The sequence below is a fragment of the Aquarana catesbeiana genome, linkage group LG06 (genome assembly GCF_042186555.1).
Source record: "Aquarana catesbeiana isolate 2022-GZ linkage group LG06, ASM4218655v1, whole genome shotgun sequence".
Lineage (NCBI taxonomy): Eukaryota > Metazoa > Chordata > Amphibia > Anura > Ranidae > Aquarana > Aquarana catesbeiana.
Window position 1 is genome coordinate 314,965,183 of NC_133329.1, and position 14,720 is coordinate 314,979,902.

Below are 14,720 nucleotides of genomic sequence, written 5' to 3' on the forward strand. Positions count from 1 at the left end.
TCCAAACCAGAGGAGTCCCTTCTGACCCTGACAAATTTGGATCCATCTATTGCCAGTTTTGCTCTCTGTGGGGAAACATTGAAGGATAAGTTCACCTTTTCAAAAAAATAAATAAATAAATGCACATCTTTTTTGCAGGTAAAAAAATTGTGCATTTATTATTATTTTTTTATTGGAGCCTGGAAAACATTGAACGCAGCAGATTGTGGGTGCTATGCAGGGCTCTTGCAGATTTGTACGATCATACCTCGTACAAGCATTCAGTTACACAATGACAAGATATTTCAATAAACTACCACAGCACTCAACAGCGCCATAGTAGTTCATTGAGGACTACAGCCGCAAAGGCTGTTGGTAGTTGTAGCTTTCCATTCACAGAACACTGTAAATGAATGACACGGCCGGGTGGGCGGAGCCCCGCCCCATCTTTTTGATTTAGGCAGCAGACATGGGGAAAAGATCCCTGGTCTGCTGTCACAGCAGGGATGGGGGAGATGCGTGGGAGTCAGTGCATTTATAACATTTTACACCCTATATATGGGTGTAACATGTTGAGAGGTGAACTTCTCCTTTAGTCTCATTACAGAGATACTACATGCCCTCCTACTGAGTCAGATCTACAGCTCTGCAATCTGCAAAGCACATTCTCCCCAGCTGATTGGAGAGTTCTGGTTCTGGCTCCTCAGAGAGCACTGCTTCCCCACAGAAAGCAAGGGTCATTTTCTACAGCATGCTAGCAAAGGGCCAGCCACTCCAGCTGTGGCTGATTTTTAAAGAATGTAAACTAAGACTTTGCCCACCCTTTGTTTTAACACACCTGGAATGTGTTTAGCTAATTTACCTGAAAGTTAAACTGGGGTTTATCCCTCTCAATGCCAGTCCTGGTTGTCAGATGGAAGCAATCCAGCAGCAATGTAGCCGCCGAATTGCTTCCAAACCCCCAGGTAACAGGTGCCCCCACAATGTGTGCTGGGCTGAGCACGTCCGGGACCGGAATGGCAGGTGCCCCTGGGTAGAGGGGCGGGAGCTGAGCTCTTCTTCCTGCTGACCCGGAAGCTACATGTAAAGCATCACTTCAGGGTCCCCCTTTCACTTTTTCTGGCCAGCATAGCCAGGAATGAATCAAATGTAGTGCGATCTGTACTGCATTAGATTCATTGGCGCAAAGGTGAGACATCCAGGTTCTTTTAGACCCCAGATGTCTCATTAAAGAGAACCGGTCACCAAACAAAAGTTAAGTAAGGCCCACCCCACCCTAACGTAAACCTATGCAATGGGGGCACCTATGCATGAAAATGATGATTGTGATATACCTGTTACATATCGCTGCGCACGCCAGAGTGAGAGAAATTTTAGCACCAGATCAATGCTAAACTGATGACCTGTAGGGTAGTTTTAAAGCCTTGCCTATGGAAAATGTACGGTACTGAAGTTTGTTGCCATTTCACAGGTGCATACAAATTTAAGGTATGTCATGTTGGGTATCTATTTACTCGGTGCAATCTAATCTTTTGTATTTTTATCCAAAAAATGGGTAATTTATTGTATTTGTGTGCCCTAAAATTAACTTAAGTGTATTTTTTTATTGAGATTTTGCATTTCCTAGACCTTTGCGGTAATATTGCGTAACAAACATTTTTAACTACCACTATTGTGTACTTTAGGATGTCTGCTTTCAGAAAATATATAATGTTTTGGGGGTTTTATGCAATATTCAGGCCTAAAATGATTTTTATAAACATGTGCAAAAATGGTCCTGGCAGCGAAAGAATCAAAGGGTAATCTTTCCATTGAGTCTCCGAAAGATAAAAAGCTGGCATGTGATACCAAATACCAGCATCTACCTGTAACAATATCAGTTTTGGCTGCAGTTGGCCTTTAATGACTTCAGATCCCTCTGCAGTTCCTGTGCAGACACACACTTCTGTTGCACTGCCCAGCGGAGCCCAGAGCAAAGCACGCTGCACTTAGCATGTCAGCTTACATACATGCAGACACCATACCTGGTCAGCAAGCTTGCCCAGTCTGTTGGGCTGAAAGAGGAACCACAAAGAAAAGTGAGAAATGGAATGGTATGATAGCAAGTGCGGGAATAAACAGAGGTTGAGGAACTCGTTTGAGCTCAGAAGTGAACATGACCACCCCTTCATGAACATACATGAACTAAAATGATAAGCTTCACACAAAGCATATAAATTGCTATCACAGAACTCCTACCTGTAAACAGATGGCCACATTGACCCGACAGCCAAACGTGGTGCTCACAGCCCTGGTGGACAGTCCCAAGTCCTTGAATAACTTTGAGAACGACTGTGTAAGTGCGATACGTGGCCGTTCCTCCGCTACCACCATGCATGTTCGCACGCAAGACAGATTCACACCTCGGGACTGGGCAAGGGAAAGAGGATCAGGAAGGAAATTTAGGATTAGCAAAATAATGGAGAACAAGACAAAAAAACAAAAGGCTAAATAATACATAGGGAAAGCCTAAGGGAAGCACAGAAGGAAGAAGGAAATTAGGAAAGAACAAGTGGGTAAATACTCATCGAGACTTTTACTTCAATAATAACCGAGTATGTACCTTCAATGTGCCCGTCTGTGTGCCCAGGCCTCTGGTACACATTTCCATGACAGAGTATGAGCAAAAGGTGACACGTACTTTGTACTGACTAACTGCACTAAGCCACAGGGATGCATTGCTCTCCAGCTCCAGAGGAGGCACGAGGATGGACTGGTGACCAGAATAAATGCTGCATAAATGGCAAAGGGACATTGTTAAGGAAGGACCTTGGTATAGTAGAAAAGCAGGTTATTGCTATACCACAAGGAGTGATAGAGATCACTAACTGCAACAAATTCACTTTTTTTCCATCATTTCCTTGCAGTGGGACATCAGTCGATATGCAGGCCAGAATCTAAACACCTATAAAACCCTTGTGTATGTACATACACACTCAATTAAAGTATATCTAAGGCCAAAACCTTTTTGTTTTTAATAGGGCACAGAAGTGTTAACTTCTGTTTATGACCTGTCCTGAAGATACAATGGGAAATAAGGGACATTTCTCCAAAGTGAGGAAAATCCCCTATGAGCTGTGACTGGTACAAGTGTCCCCTCAATGGAAGATTTCCCCTCACCTCCTGCTCTGGTGACAACTATAAACTTTTGTATCCCCCTTACTTTCTGTCCTGGTGACAGCAGCCACCTGGAGTAATTGCAAAGTTGAAACTCCCCAGCAGGGTCAGAGATTGCAATAAACACGGAAAAAAATAGTTTTGGCTTTAGATACATTTAACATCTTACTGACAGTACAGCTTATATGTACACAAGGGAACAAATGTAGATTTAGGCTTTTCTAAACCTAGTTTTTAGATGTGGTGGCTGCATTAGTTTTTGGGTTTTTTTTGCCTTTTTTTCTATATTTTTACCTGGTAATCTTAATATAAAACACACTTCCTTTGGCCCTACTTACACCTGCGCAATATGATTTTTAGTTTTTTTTTTTTTTTTTTTTTTACACAAGCATAGGGCAGTCCATTCACTTGAATGGGTTGCCCTACATGCAATAATCGCACCAAATCAGCTCTTGCGCTTTTTTTAGCGGTGAGCCTTGTGTGACGGTTACCCATATTTGGGGTGCCATTGCTCCACTATCACGATGCTCGTTTCTATGCACATTCTCAGAACGCCAAGGTGTGAGTGCAGCTTTAGTGCTACACTCATCTTCCATTGTTTCCACGGAAGATGTCATGTTTAGCACAGAGGATAGACTTCAAACGTGTCTGCCTTTGTTCATCTCCATTGCATGGTTTACTTGCTGAAAATGTTCCTAAAAAATTAAAACTAATGCAGCCACCACATCTAAAGACTTGTAAGATGCAATATATCAAAATGATTGTGTTTTGTTTTGGATATGCTTTAATTTTTTTATTTAATTTAAATTTACATAGATTAGAATGATTCAACTACAACATGCTGAGAAGGAGAAATTATTACACACAAGCCAATCAATGTATATTTTGACAACTAGATTCTAGATTGCCCCTTTCACACGATCGGCCCAGTCGAATCCGCCTGTCCGTTTTTCAGGTGGATCCGAGTGGGCCACCCATTGACTTCTATGAGCAGGCGGATTTCAGCAGAGATGTGCCCGCTGACACCCGCCTGTTATCCGATCCATCAAGATCCGCTCAAAACGGAAGGATGGTGATAAGTTCAGCATCCGCCCAGCGGATCAGGCGTGATTAGATGAAAACGGAGAGGCGGTCCGTTTTCACCTGATCTGAGAACAGCGGGGCTCTGACAGGTCCGTCTCTGCACAGCGAGTGGAGATGGACCTGTATTCCGCTACTCAGCAGGGATCAACGGAGCAATACCCTGCTGAGCTAGCGGAGTCCATCCAACGAATCCGCTCTGTGTGAACCCAGCCTAAAGCAATAGTTTTCAATCAAAAAATGCAGCTGTCCTTTGATTATTTTACATGATTATTAAGCCGTGTAATGTCTACCTATACAGCATATATGCAACAGGCAAAGAGGATGATTAGTCAGAAATAGGACCATTTACCTGCACAAACACCAAAGGGCAAATCCTAAGCCACAGTATGGATCTAGGCAGATAGCAATTTGACGAGATGGGTACAACTCACATTGCAGCTTAATGGACCGACATAAGGCACTGCAGGCTGAATGAGACATCTAAAGAAGAGGGAAAAAAGCTTATTTAGCTTATACATTATTAGAACATATATGTACAGGAGAAGTAAAAGGTATAAATGACTGCGGTTGAAGTTTAAATGTAGAAAAAGTCCAGATCATGACAATTATTATTATTTTGGCTTTGGACAGAGTGAAAAAGATACATTTTCTGTAAAGTTTTTGTATTTCTGTCTGTGACCCCATAATATTCCCTCTCTTTCTTTCTTAGAGCCCTTTCACACTGAGGCGTCGGGGCCGTCGGCGGTAAAGCGCCGCTATTTTTAGCGGCGCTTTACCGTTGTTTTTGCGGGGTTTTTTGGCTGCTAGCGGGTCGGTTTTAACCTCCGCTAGTGGACGAAAAAGGGTTAAAACGACCTGCAAAGTGCCGCTACAGCGGCGCTTTGCCTGCAGGTCTGCAGCACTGCCCATTCAGTTCAATGGGCAGGAGCGGTGTATACACTTCACCGCTCCAAAGATGCTGCTTGCAGGACTTTTTCTACCATCCTGCCAGCGCACCGATCCAGTGTGAAAGCCCTCTGGCTTTCACACTGGAGAGACAGGAGAGGCGCTTTACAGGAGCTATGCAGGCATTATTTTTAGCGCTGTATCGCCTGTAAAGCGCCTCAGTGTGAAAGGGGTCTTAGTGACACCCATACAAGAAATGGGGGGGGGGGGTTACGTGCCTCAAAGACAAGAAAGCATGGACAGCTCTATCTGATTCCTCCTGTATTAAATTGTATTGTAACTGTACTGTCTGCCCTTATGTTGTAAAGCACTGCGTAAACGGTTTGCGCTATATAAATCCTGTATAATAATAATATCTTCCTAAAGAGATTTCCTCTCTCTGTTCTGGGGAACTTGTTTACCAGAGAAGTGAGAAAATCTGCAATAGGGAGACTGACAGAAGTAAGCAAGGATTCTAGCATTCCTTTACTTAAAGTGGTTGTAAACCCTATCCATGAAATTTGAGCTGGGCACATATATCTGTAGTGTTTACTTATCTCACTCCAAAGCCCTGGGTCCCATGTCTTTCTGCCAAGCTCTCCAACACGGGAGATAAAAGCAGCTGGAAATTTGTGTCGGGGAGGGTGCTTAGAGATAGATAAGCAGAGAGCTGGTCTATTCGCAGCAAAGCTCTGCAAGTTTCTTCATTCCTCATGTGGAAGGGGGGGGGGTGTGCCTTTCCTCCAATCAGCTCACACACAGTGTATGCCCAGACTCCCCTCCCACTGCTGAAACAGGAAAAAAGATTTGTAACATGATGTGCACTTTCTAAAGAGTGTAGAAAGTTGAAGACAGCAGATATACATGTATGTAGGGAGACTTGTTTCATCTTGGTGTATCATCTGAGGCTGTTCACTTTACTGGGTATAGGACAAGGTATACATCCACTTTAACTTAAAGTGTATTTTTATGCTTGCAGTGAAATTTGAGAACATTTCTTTCTTTTTAGATGTTTTCTTAAGCCAGCCATAGACGGTTCAAATCTTGGCTGGTTCAGCTGGGACTGGCCGAGATTCAAACCATGTATGGGCAAACTGAATGTACCAAATAGCCCTAGCGGCTTTTACAGCTGCTAATCAGTAATCACTGTGTCCTCCTGGCGGGGACAGCTTCCCCTCCCGGGAGAACACAATGGCTCAGCGGGAGGAAACCCGCGGTTGCAGGAAAGAAAATCGCTCTATGGCTGGCTTTAGGAGAAGCTGTCATAGCTGACTGCAAGCATTTCACAGTGAGTCTAATGGCTAATGAAGGCTAATTGACAGACTAAATCTCCTCTCACTTAAACACAATCCAAGATGCCCAACCCTTTGTTAGGACAGACAGCAGTCATATGTGGATCAAACTTATAGTGCGATCCGCCAGCACAATACAAACAGGGTTAATTATAGCAAACTGCTACCCAGCTCCCTCATAAACAAAAAAAAAAACAAGTTGGAGTTTTCAGTTCTGGAGTTATCACAAAAAAACAACTCATATGGTAAGCAGCATTTTTTTTTTTTTTTAATAGTTCTACTATGTGAATACGAACATGTAACAAATATTAAAAAAAAAAAAGGTGTTATACCAAATTGGCAGAAAAGGTGGAAATACACTTTATATAAATGATTTGTACTTCTGTCTATGCTGCTGTTAAAGTGATTTCCCCTCATTTCCGGTCCTGGGGACAACCTTTTTACCAGACATTAAATGAAGGAATGTTTTCCACAGAGCCTCTGACAGCAGTAATGTGTGGCATGAATTTTAATCCTTCCCCAATATATCCCAAACTAAAAATATGATTTTTATTACAGCTTACCAGTAAAATCCTTTTCTTGGAGTACATCATGGGACGCAGAGTCTTAAGTAATTACTTAATGGGTTATAGGCCACTTTCAGGTGTTGACACTGGTAAACCCAATCAAAGGAAGTTTACTCTCTATATAACCCCTCCTCCTTCCAGGAGCACATCAGTTTTTGTAGCAAAGCAATATACTTGTATCCCAAAAGAGGGGCGGGACCTCTGTGTCCCATGATGTACTCCAAGAAAAGGATTTTACAGGTAAGCTGTAATAAAAATCCTAATTTCTTTATCGAACATCATGGGACACAGAGCCTTAAGTATTACTTAATGGGATGTCCCATAGCAATGCCATATGAGAGGTGGGAGAAAAGAACCCGCAGGGTACACCCAGACTTGAGGATCTATAGCGCTGCTTGTAGCACACTGCGCCCGAAGGCGATATCTTCATACCTCCTTTCATCCACCTGATAACATTTTGTGAATGTATGCACTGAAGACCAAGTTGCGGCCTTACAGATCTGAGCCACGGAGGCCTGATGACGCACTGCCCAAGAAGCACTAACTGACCTGATAGAATGTACCTTAACTTGAAACGGGGGAATCTTACCCCTTAAATCATAAGTTTGAATTATCACTTGCCGAATCCACTTAGCAACAGTGGATTTCGACGCTGCCTGTCCTTTCTTAGGATCCTCTGGCAGAATAAATAAGACATCAGTCTTACAACCTGAGCAGTTTTCTTTAAATAGATTTTCACAAAAGATCGGGCAAACTTCTTGCATACCTTGCCCACTTAGATTCACGTCCCCCTGTGGTGGTGTCGTTAACTGATCACCAGGGGAACGACGTTACCGATCCGCAACAAGTAGCAGAGGAATTTGCGAGATTCTATCGCGCACTCAACACCTCTCGGGTCACTCACACTCCCCAAGATACCAAAGATTACTCAGCGAGAATTGAATTCCCTAGATTGACTGATGCCCAACGTGAACTCTTAGAAGCTCCCATTACTAAAGAAGATATTTCTGAGGCTATTTCCTGTCTGGCTACATCTAAGGCCCCAGGATCAGATGGCTTACCACTTGAATTCTATGCCACCTACTCTGAAATTTTAACCCCTAAACTTCATGATCTATACAAATCCATATTTGATACGGGAATCCTACCCCCCTCTATGAGAGAAGCCCAAATTGTGGTAATCCCTAAGCCTGGTAAGGACCCCAAATACCCAGAATCATATAGACCCATTTCCTTACTACAGGTCGACATTAAAATACTTGCCAAGATTCTGGCCTCCCGCCTAAACCAGGTTATTCTTTCCCTGATCCACCCCGATCAGACAGGCTTTATGCCAGGGAAGAACACTGCTATGAATATTCGCCGTCTATTTATGAACATCCAGGGGTCCCATGATGAAGTCGGCTCGAGGATCGTGATGGCTCTAGACGCCGCCAAGGCCTTCGATTCCGTGGAGTGGAATTATCTATGGGAGTGCCTTTCGAGATTTGGACTTGGCCCCAACTTTATTCGTTGGGTTCAGCTCCTGTATCAATCCCCGAAGGCCAAGGTGTTTGTAAATGGTTGGCTCTCCGATCAATTCCCGCTGGAGAGAGGGACCCGACAAGGCTGCCCCCTTTCCCCCATGCTGTACGCATTGGCTGTGGAGCCATTGGCCATCATGGTTCGTGCGGACACCAATATTCAAGGCCTCAAGATAGGGAATCTGGAAGAAAAGATTGGGATGTACGCAGATGATACGCTCCTTTACTTGGCCGACTCGGGTCCCTCCCTCGTTGCAGCCCTCCACTCCATAGAGCATATTGGTAGCCACTCGGGCCTAAGCATAAATTGGTCTAAATCCCAGATCCTTCCGATTGACCATTTCCCTCCCTCACCCACATCCCCCCCTCTGACTCTCCCCAGGGTCTCTGTAATTAAGTACCTCAGCGTGCAAGTTACTAGATCACTTACAGATTACATACTTTTGAACATTGAACCCCTGTACACCCTGATCAAGACTAAGACACAAAATTGGGCTCGACTACCCCTGGGTGTCATGGGACGCATCAGTCTAGTCAAAATGATACTTCTCCCAAAGATACTTTATTTGGTGTGGCATGCTCCCCTGTATATACCACAAAATTTTTTTCAAAACAATTGAATCTATTCTCAATTCGTTCATATGGGGATCCAGCAGACACAAATTATCTTAGAAAATACTTAAAAACCCAGTGACATTGGGAGGAGTTGCTCTTCCAGACTTTCAGGACTATTATCTTGCCTCCCAACTGTCCCACTTCTATCATTTTGACAAGAACGAGCTACCAAGATACCAGCTACTACTCTGTGAACACCCTGAAAACCCAGCTCATACCCCACTTCAATCAGTCCTAAGGGCCCCATTGACAGGACATACCCCCCAACATAAAGCAGGCATGTTGACACATCACCGGAGGGTGTGGCGGTTGGCACTACAAAAACTCGGGATTCCACAGGTTCATTCCCACACCCCCCTTTGGTTTAACACACGTTTACCTGAGCTGTTGTCTATCCCAGACCCCGCGGTTTGGATAAGTTGCGGGATCTTGTATATACACCAGATCATGACGACTACGGGACTTAAATCATTCCAAACATTAAAAGACGAATTCTCACTTCCCAATCACCTACTTTTCAGGTACTTACAACTTCGCCATGCTATACAAACTCAGTTTGCTGGCTCCAACCCATCCCTGAGAGTCCCCTCCATAGTTGACACGATCACAGGTGCCGAGCCAGCCAAGCTAATCTCCACTCTTTATTCCGCCATCCGTCTTCCCAACTCCATAGCCCTGGCCTATAGTGCCAAGACTAGATGGGAGGTGGAGGTTGGAATGATTGAGGATGAGGATTGGGATGAGATCTTGGAAGGTGTGAAAAAAGTTTCCCCTAAACTGTCGGACCGCCTTAACACAGTTGTATATCATACATAGAACATATCTGACTCCTCAGAGGATAGCGCGTTTCAAACCCATGCATAATCCAGGATGCCATCTATGCGACCACACCCCAGGCTCTTTCTATCACCTTATATGGTCCTGTCCAATTATCCAAGCATACTGGATACAAGTGATACGCTTCCTCCACGATCAGATGGGCTCTCCTGCTACCCTAGACCCAAAGATGTGTCTGCTCGGTCTGCTACCTGACTTAGACGCTGACAAACCCCTCCGTACCTTTCTACATGAAACGCTATTCTTGGCGAGAAAATCGATAGCCCGTAATTGGATGCAGGCCCTACCCCCTACAATCCAGTGTTGGAAAAAAGAAATTAATGACACTCTCCCATATAAGAATCTGATTTATGTACATAGAGGATGCCCGCTTAAATATGAGCAGGTTTGGAACAGATGGCTGGAGGATGGTGAAACATGTACTTGAAATGTTGATATCTTCCTCTCTTTTTCTTCTCTCCTCCTCCCCCTTCTTCTTTACTGTGTACTGGCTTCATGTCCGGTGGATATTTCACCCTATATCATGTAGATAACTTAATGTGCTCATGTATGTATTGCTGCTCTGGCCATGTTGGCTTATATTATTTTTTATGTACCAAGCATATATTTTCTTAATAAAGTTGGTTTTCCAATTAAAAAAAAAAAAAGATTTTCACTGCTCTCACCACAGCAAGACAATGTAGTGACTTTCCTTCCCTGGAACATGGTTTTGGAAAAAAACGATGGCAGGACAATATCTTGGTTCAGGTGAAAACCTGAAATTACTTTTGGCAAAAAGCCTGGACAAGGGCACTCTGTCCTCATGAAAAATCAAATATGGCTCTTTACAAGAAAGAGCAGCCAATTCTTAAACCTTCCTTGCTGAAGATATAGCAACCAAAAATACCAACTTCCTTGTCATAAGGACTAGGGAATCTGTTGTCTTGGTTCAAATGGTTGTTTTTGTAACACAGACAAAACTTAGTTTAAGTCCCAAGGGTTCAAGGGAGGTTTGATGGGTGGATTAAAGCGGGGGTCCACCTATCTATCGTTTTTTTTTTTTGAGTTCATTCACGAACTTTTCTTCTCAGCATTACATACTCACATATTGTATGTAATATGTCCGCCTGTGTCAGATTTCGCTGGAAAGAATAACTTATATTATTCACTGCAGGCGGTTTCCATCTTCATTGTGGGCATTTGAAGCCCACAAGCATTTATTTCCTGGATGTGGTGAATGCTGTGCTCCCAGCATTCACCGCTTGTTCCCGCACATGCTCAGTGGCATCCTGGGAAGCCTGAGACTAGCTCCCAGGAGTCTGGGAGAGGCTAGAAACACGCCTACTCCCATGGGAGGAGAACCAGGAAGTGCAAAGAAGAATAGAAAAATAAAAGGTAATTACGGCGATTTAAATTTTTTTAAACGGCATGTCAGCATCTAGGCAAGGAAGAGAATACATACAGATATTGTTCAAAATTTGGGTGGAAATCCGCTTTAAGCCGCATCACCCCTTGTATAAAGCCCCGGACTAAGAATGAGTAGCAAGTGGTCTTTGAAATAAGACCGATAAAGCTGAGACTTCGCATTTAATAGTACTTAAAGGGGTTGTAAAGGTATTTTTTTTATTTTTTAAAAATAACAAACATGTTATACTTACCTTCACTGTGCAGCTCATTCTGCACAGAGTGGCCCCGAACCTGCTCTTCTGGGGTTCCTCGGCGGCTGTCTCAGCTCCTCCCCGCAATAATTAACCACCTTAATGCGAGCTCCCTCGCATGGTGGTTAGTTATTGCGGGCGCGCTCCTGTGATACAGCCGGCGGCTATAGCCGCTCGCTGTATCACTCGGCCCCGCCCCCCAGCGCGCGGCGTCATTGGATGTGATTGACAGCAGCGCGAGCCAATGGCTGCGCTGCTTCCAATCCATCCACTGTAGCCAATCAGCGGCCAGGCTGAGCAGCGGAATCGAGGACGTGAACGAGCAGCCGAATTTCGAGGGGTCAGGTAAGTAAAACAGGGGGGCTGGGGACGGCGGTATGGTTAGTAGTTTTTTCACCTTAATGCATAGAATGCATTAAGGTGAAAACATTTTTACCTTTACAACCCCTTTAAAGCCAATTTCATTTCTACCCCTAATTGTAGAAAGGCAAGAATTCTGCCTATGATATATCTCCAAGGCAAGAATTCTGCCTATGATATATATCTCCGAGGGTGCCAACCCTTCGATTCACACCAGGAAACATAAGCCTTCCAGACTTTATAATATATATCGTTCTGGAAGCTGGCTTCCTAGCATTAATCAGGGTAGAGATAACTGACCCGGAAAGCCGTTTCTTTAGAATGTGGGTTTTAATAGCCAAGCCATTAATTTTAGAAACCGTAAGGAAGGATGGAATATCGGTCCCTGAGAGACCAGATCTGGCTGTAGTGGGAGAGACCATGGGCCCTCCACTGCCATCTTGACCTTCTGGGCCATGCTGGTGCCACCAGAATTATCGGCTTTCTTTCCAGCTTGATCCTGCAAAGAAGTCGAGGCAGCAACTGAATAGGGGGAAATGCATAGATCAGTGAGAACTGATCCCATGGGGTCACTAACACATCCGTTCTGCATGCAAATGGATCCCTTGTTCTGGCCACAAAGTTGACCAACTTCGTGTTGAACCTGGATGCTAGAAGATCCACGTCCAGAGTCCCCCATCTTTGACAAACAGCCCAAAATATGTCTTTGAATCCTGACAGGACAACCCCGTAACCTGAAAGTCCAGGCCTTTAGAGCCAAACTGCCCAAAACTCTAGGATATTGATGGGCAAGATTCTTTCAGTTCTTGACCACTGTCCCTGGACAGTGTCTTATCTAGTACTACTTCCCAGCCTGAGAGGTGAGGCCAGCACTTTGCAGAACACCCGAGGTGCTGTGGCTAGCCCGAAAGGCAGGGCTACAAATTGGAAATGCTTCTGTTCTAACTCAAACTTTTGATAAGCAGGAAATATAGGGACTTGCAGATATGCATGCCTGATGTTGATTGACGCCAGAAGTTCTCTTCCTAGGATAGAAACTACCGACCTGATTGTCTCCACGCGAAAGGAGCGGATCTTCAGGAATTGATTTTTTTTAGAGCTAGAATGGGTCTGACATCTCCATTTGGTTTTGGTACCATGAAAAGATTTGAATAAAACCCCAGACCTTGCTCTTTTGTGTATGATCACCCCTTGAGATATTAATCGGTCTAGTGCCTGAAACAGACTGTTTTTTCTCTGGATCTTTGGGAACGCTTGACCTCAGGAAGCGAGACAGTGGAAAGTCCCGAAATTCCAGCTTGTACCCCAGCGTTACCGTGGAGATGATCCATCTGTCCTGAATTTCTTTTTTCCAGACTTCTGAAATTTGCAGAAGTTTTTCCCGCACCTTGGTGAGGGAGGTTGCCTCTTCATGATGAGGCTTTAGGATTCTGTTTCACAGATTTCCTACCCCAGAGCTTCTTTTGAGCCTGGGTCTGACCCTAAGGTTTTCCTTTAGTGTCTGACAGCGAAGGCCGTCGCCACTGCCTACAGGCGGAAGCCCTTGGCGCAGGGGAAAGAGCCTGTTTAAATGAAGGGCGTTTAGATTTTCTTTTGACTGGTAAAAAAAGTACTTTTCCCAGCAGAAATTGTCTTGATATATTTATCCAAGTCTTCTCCAAACAGTCGCTCCCCATGAAAGGGGAACCCAGTTAGGAGGTTTTTACATGGTGTTACATGGTGTTTCGGCTGACCAATTTTTCAACCACAGGATTCTGCGCATATGTACAAGCATAAGCGTAAGGCGGGATGCCTGGTGAATAGAGAGTCTTTAATGGCATCTATGGCAAAACATAATGCCTTAGGTAGTTCAGCCAAATCCCGAGCTTGTTGCGTAGGAAGCTCTCTAAGGGCTTGTTTAAATTGGTCCTTTAGGAATTGGTAGACGCCTATCGTAGAGACTGCGGGCTGAATGACGGCACCTTCTATGGAAAAAGCAGATTTTTAGCAGGGATTCCAACTTCTTATCTTTTGGATCCTTAAGCATCTGTCTACAGGACAAATTAAGTTATTATTCATATTGGAAATCGCAGCATCAATTGCTGGTACTTTCCATCTTTTGGAGAATGTCTCCTCCAGAGGAAAATTGAAAACCTCTTAGGAAATGTTTATCCGGTTTAACCCATTCTGCAAAAATAAGCTGTAATGCATGTGCAGGAAACGCATGCAAAGGATGGGAAGGTTTTTAAAGAACCTAAGGAAGAAGGTTAGAGGCAGCATGAAAGTGGAACAAACCATTTCTGTAAGAGATTGTATCAGCAATTTTACAGATTTGAGAAGCTACCGTTGTTTCCTCTGCAGAAGAATCATTGGTTTGTTTCTCTTCCTGATCGATTGAGGGTAAAACCTCATCGTGTGCCCACTGTTCCCCTTGAAAAGCTGAAGCGGGGGAGGGGGACCTAGTACGCTTCCTATCCATTTGAATGGAGAATGCGATTAAAGCCACTAATCTTTCTTCCAGACCCCGAAGGGAGGAGGAAAGGGCATCTTTAGTCACGTATACAGGTGCTGAGATGTGAGAGGCAGCTGCACCATCAATTTCTCCATTGGCTCACCCTGAGTTGCCATAATTAGTAATTCAGGTGAGGATGACAGCATGGAAATACAGCTGGAAATCCCAATGCCTGGGGGGCCAAAACGTTATTGTTTTGGCTTCTGTGGTGTCTTTTTTGGCAGGCATAGTCCTAAATACAAAAAACAGAGGCGCTA

The 14,720-nt window shown here is 44.2% G+C and overlaps 1 protein-coding gene across 3 annotated transcripts in view; it reads right to left on the bottom strand.

Annotated features, from left to right (window-relative positions):
* DIP2A (disco interacting protein 2 homolog A) overlaps positions 1 to 14,720 on the bottom strand; it is a 146,546-nt gene that overhangs the window by 5,159 nt on the left and 126,667 nt on the right. For 2 of the 3 annotated variants that reach the window (XM_073633689.1, XM_073633688.1), the window contains exons 30-33: positions 4,568 to 4,698; positions 2,582 to 2,750; positions 2,218 to 2,388; positions 2,004 to 2,033 (exon numbers count right to left, since the gene is read on the bottom strand). In XM_073633689.1, the coding sequence (XP_073489790.1) occupies positions 2,004 to 2,033; positions 2,218 to 2,388; positions 2,582 to 2,750; positions 4,568 to 4,698 (501 nt within the window). The remainder of the gene's footprint in view (positions 1 to 2,003; positions 2,034 to 2,217; positions 2,389 to 2,581; positions 2,751 to 4,567; positions 4,699 to 14,720) is intronic. The other variant, XM_073633690.1, reaches the window with a different exon arrangement.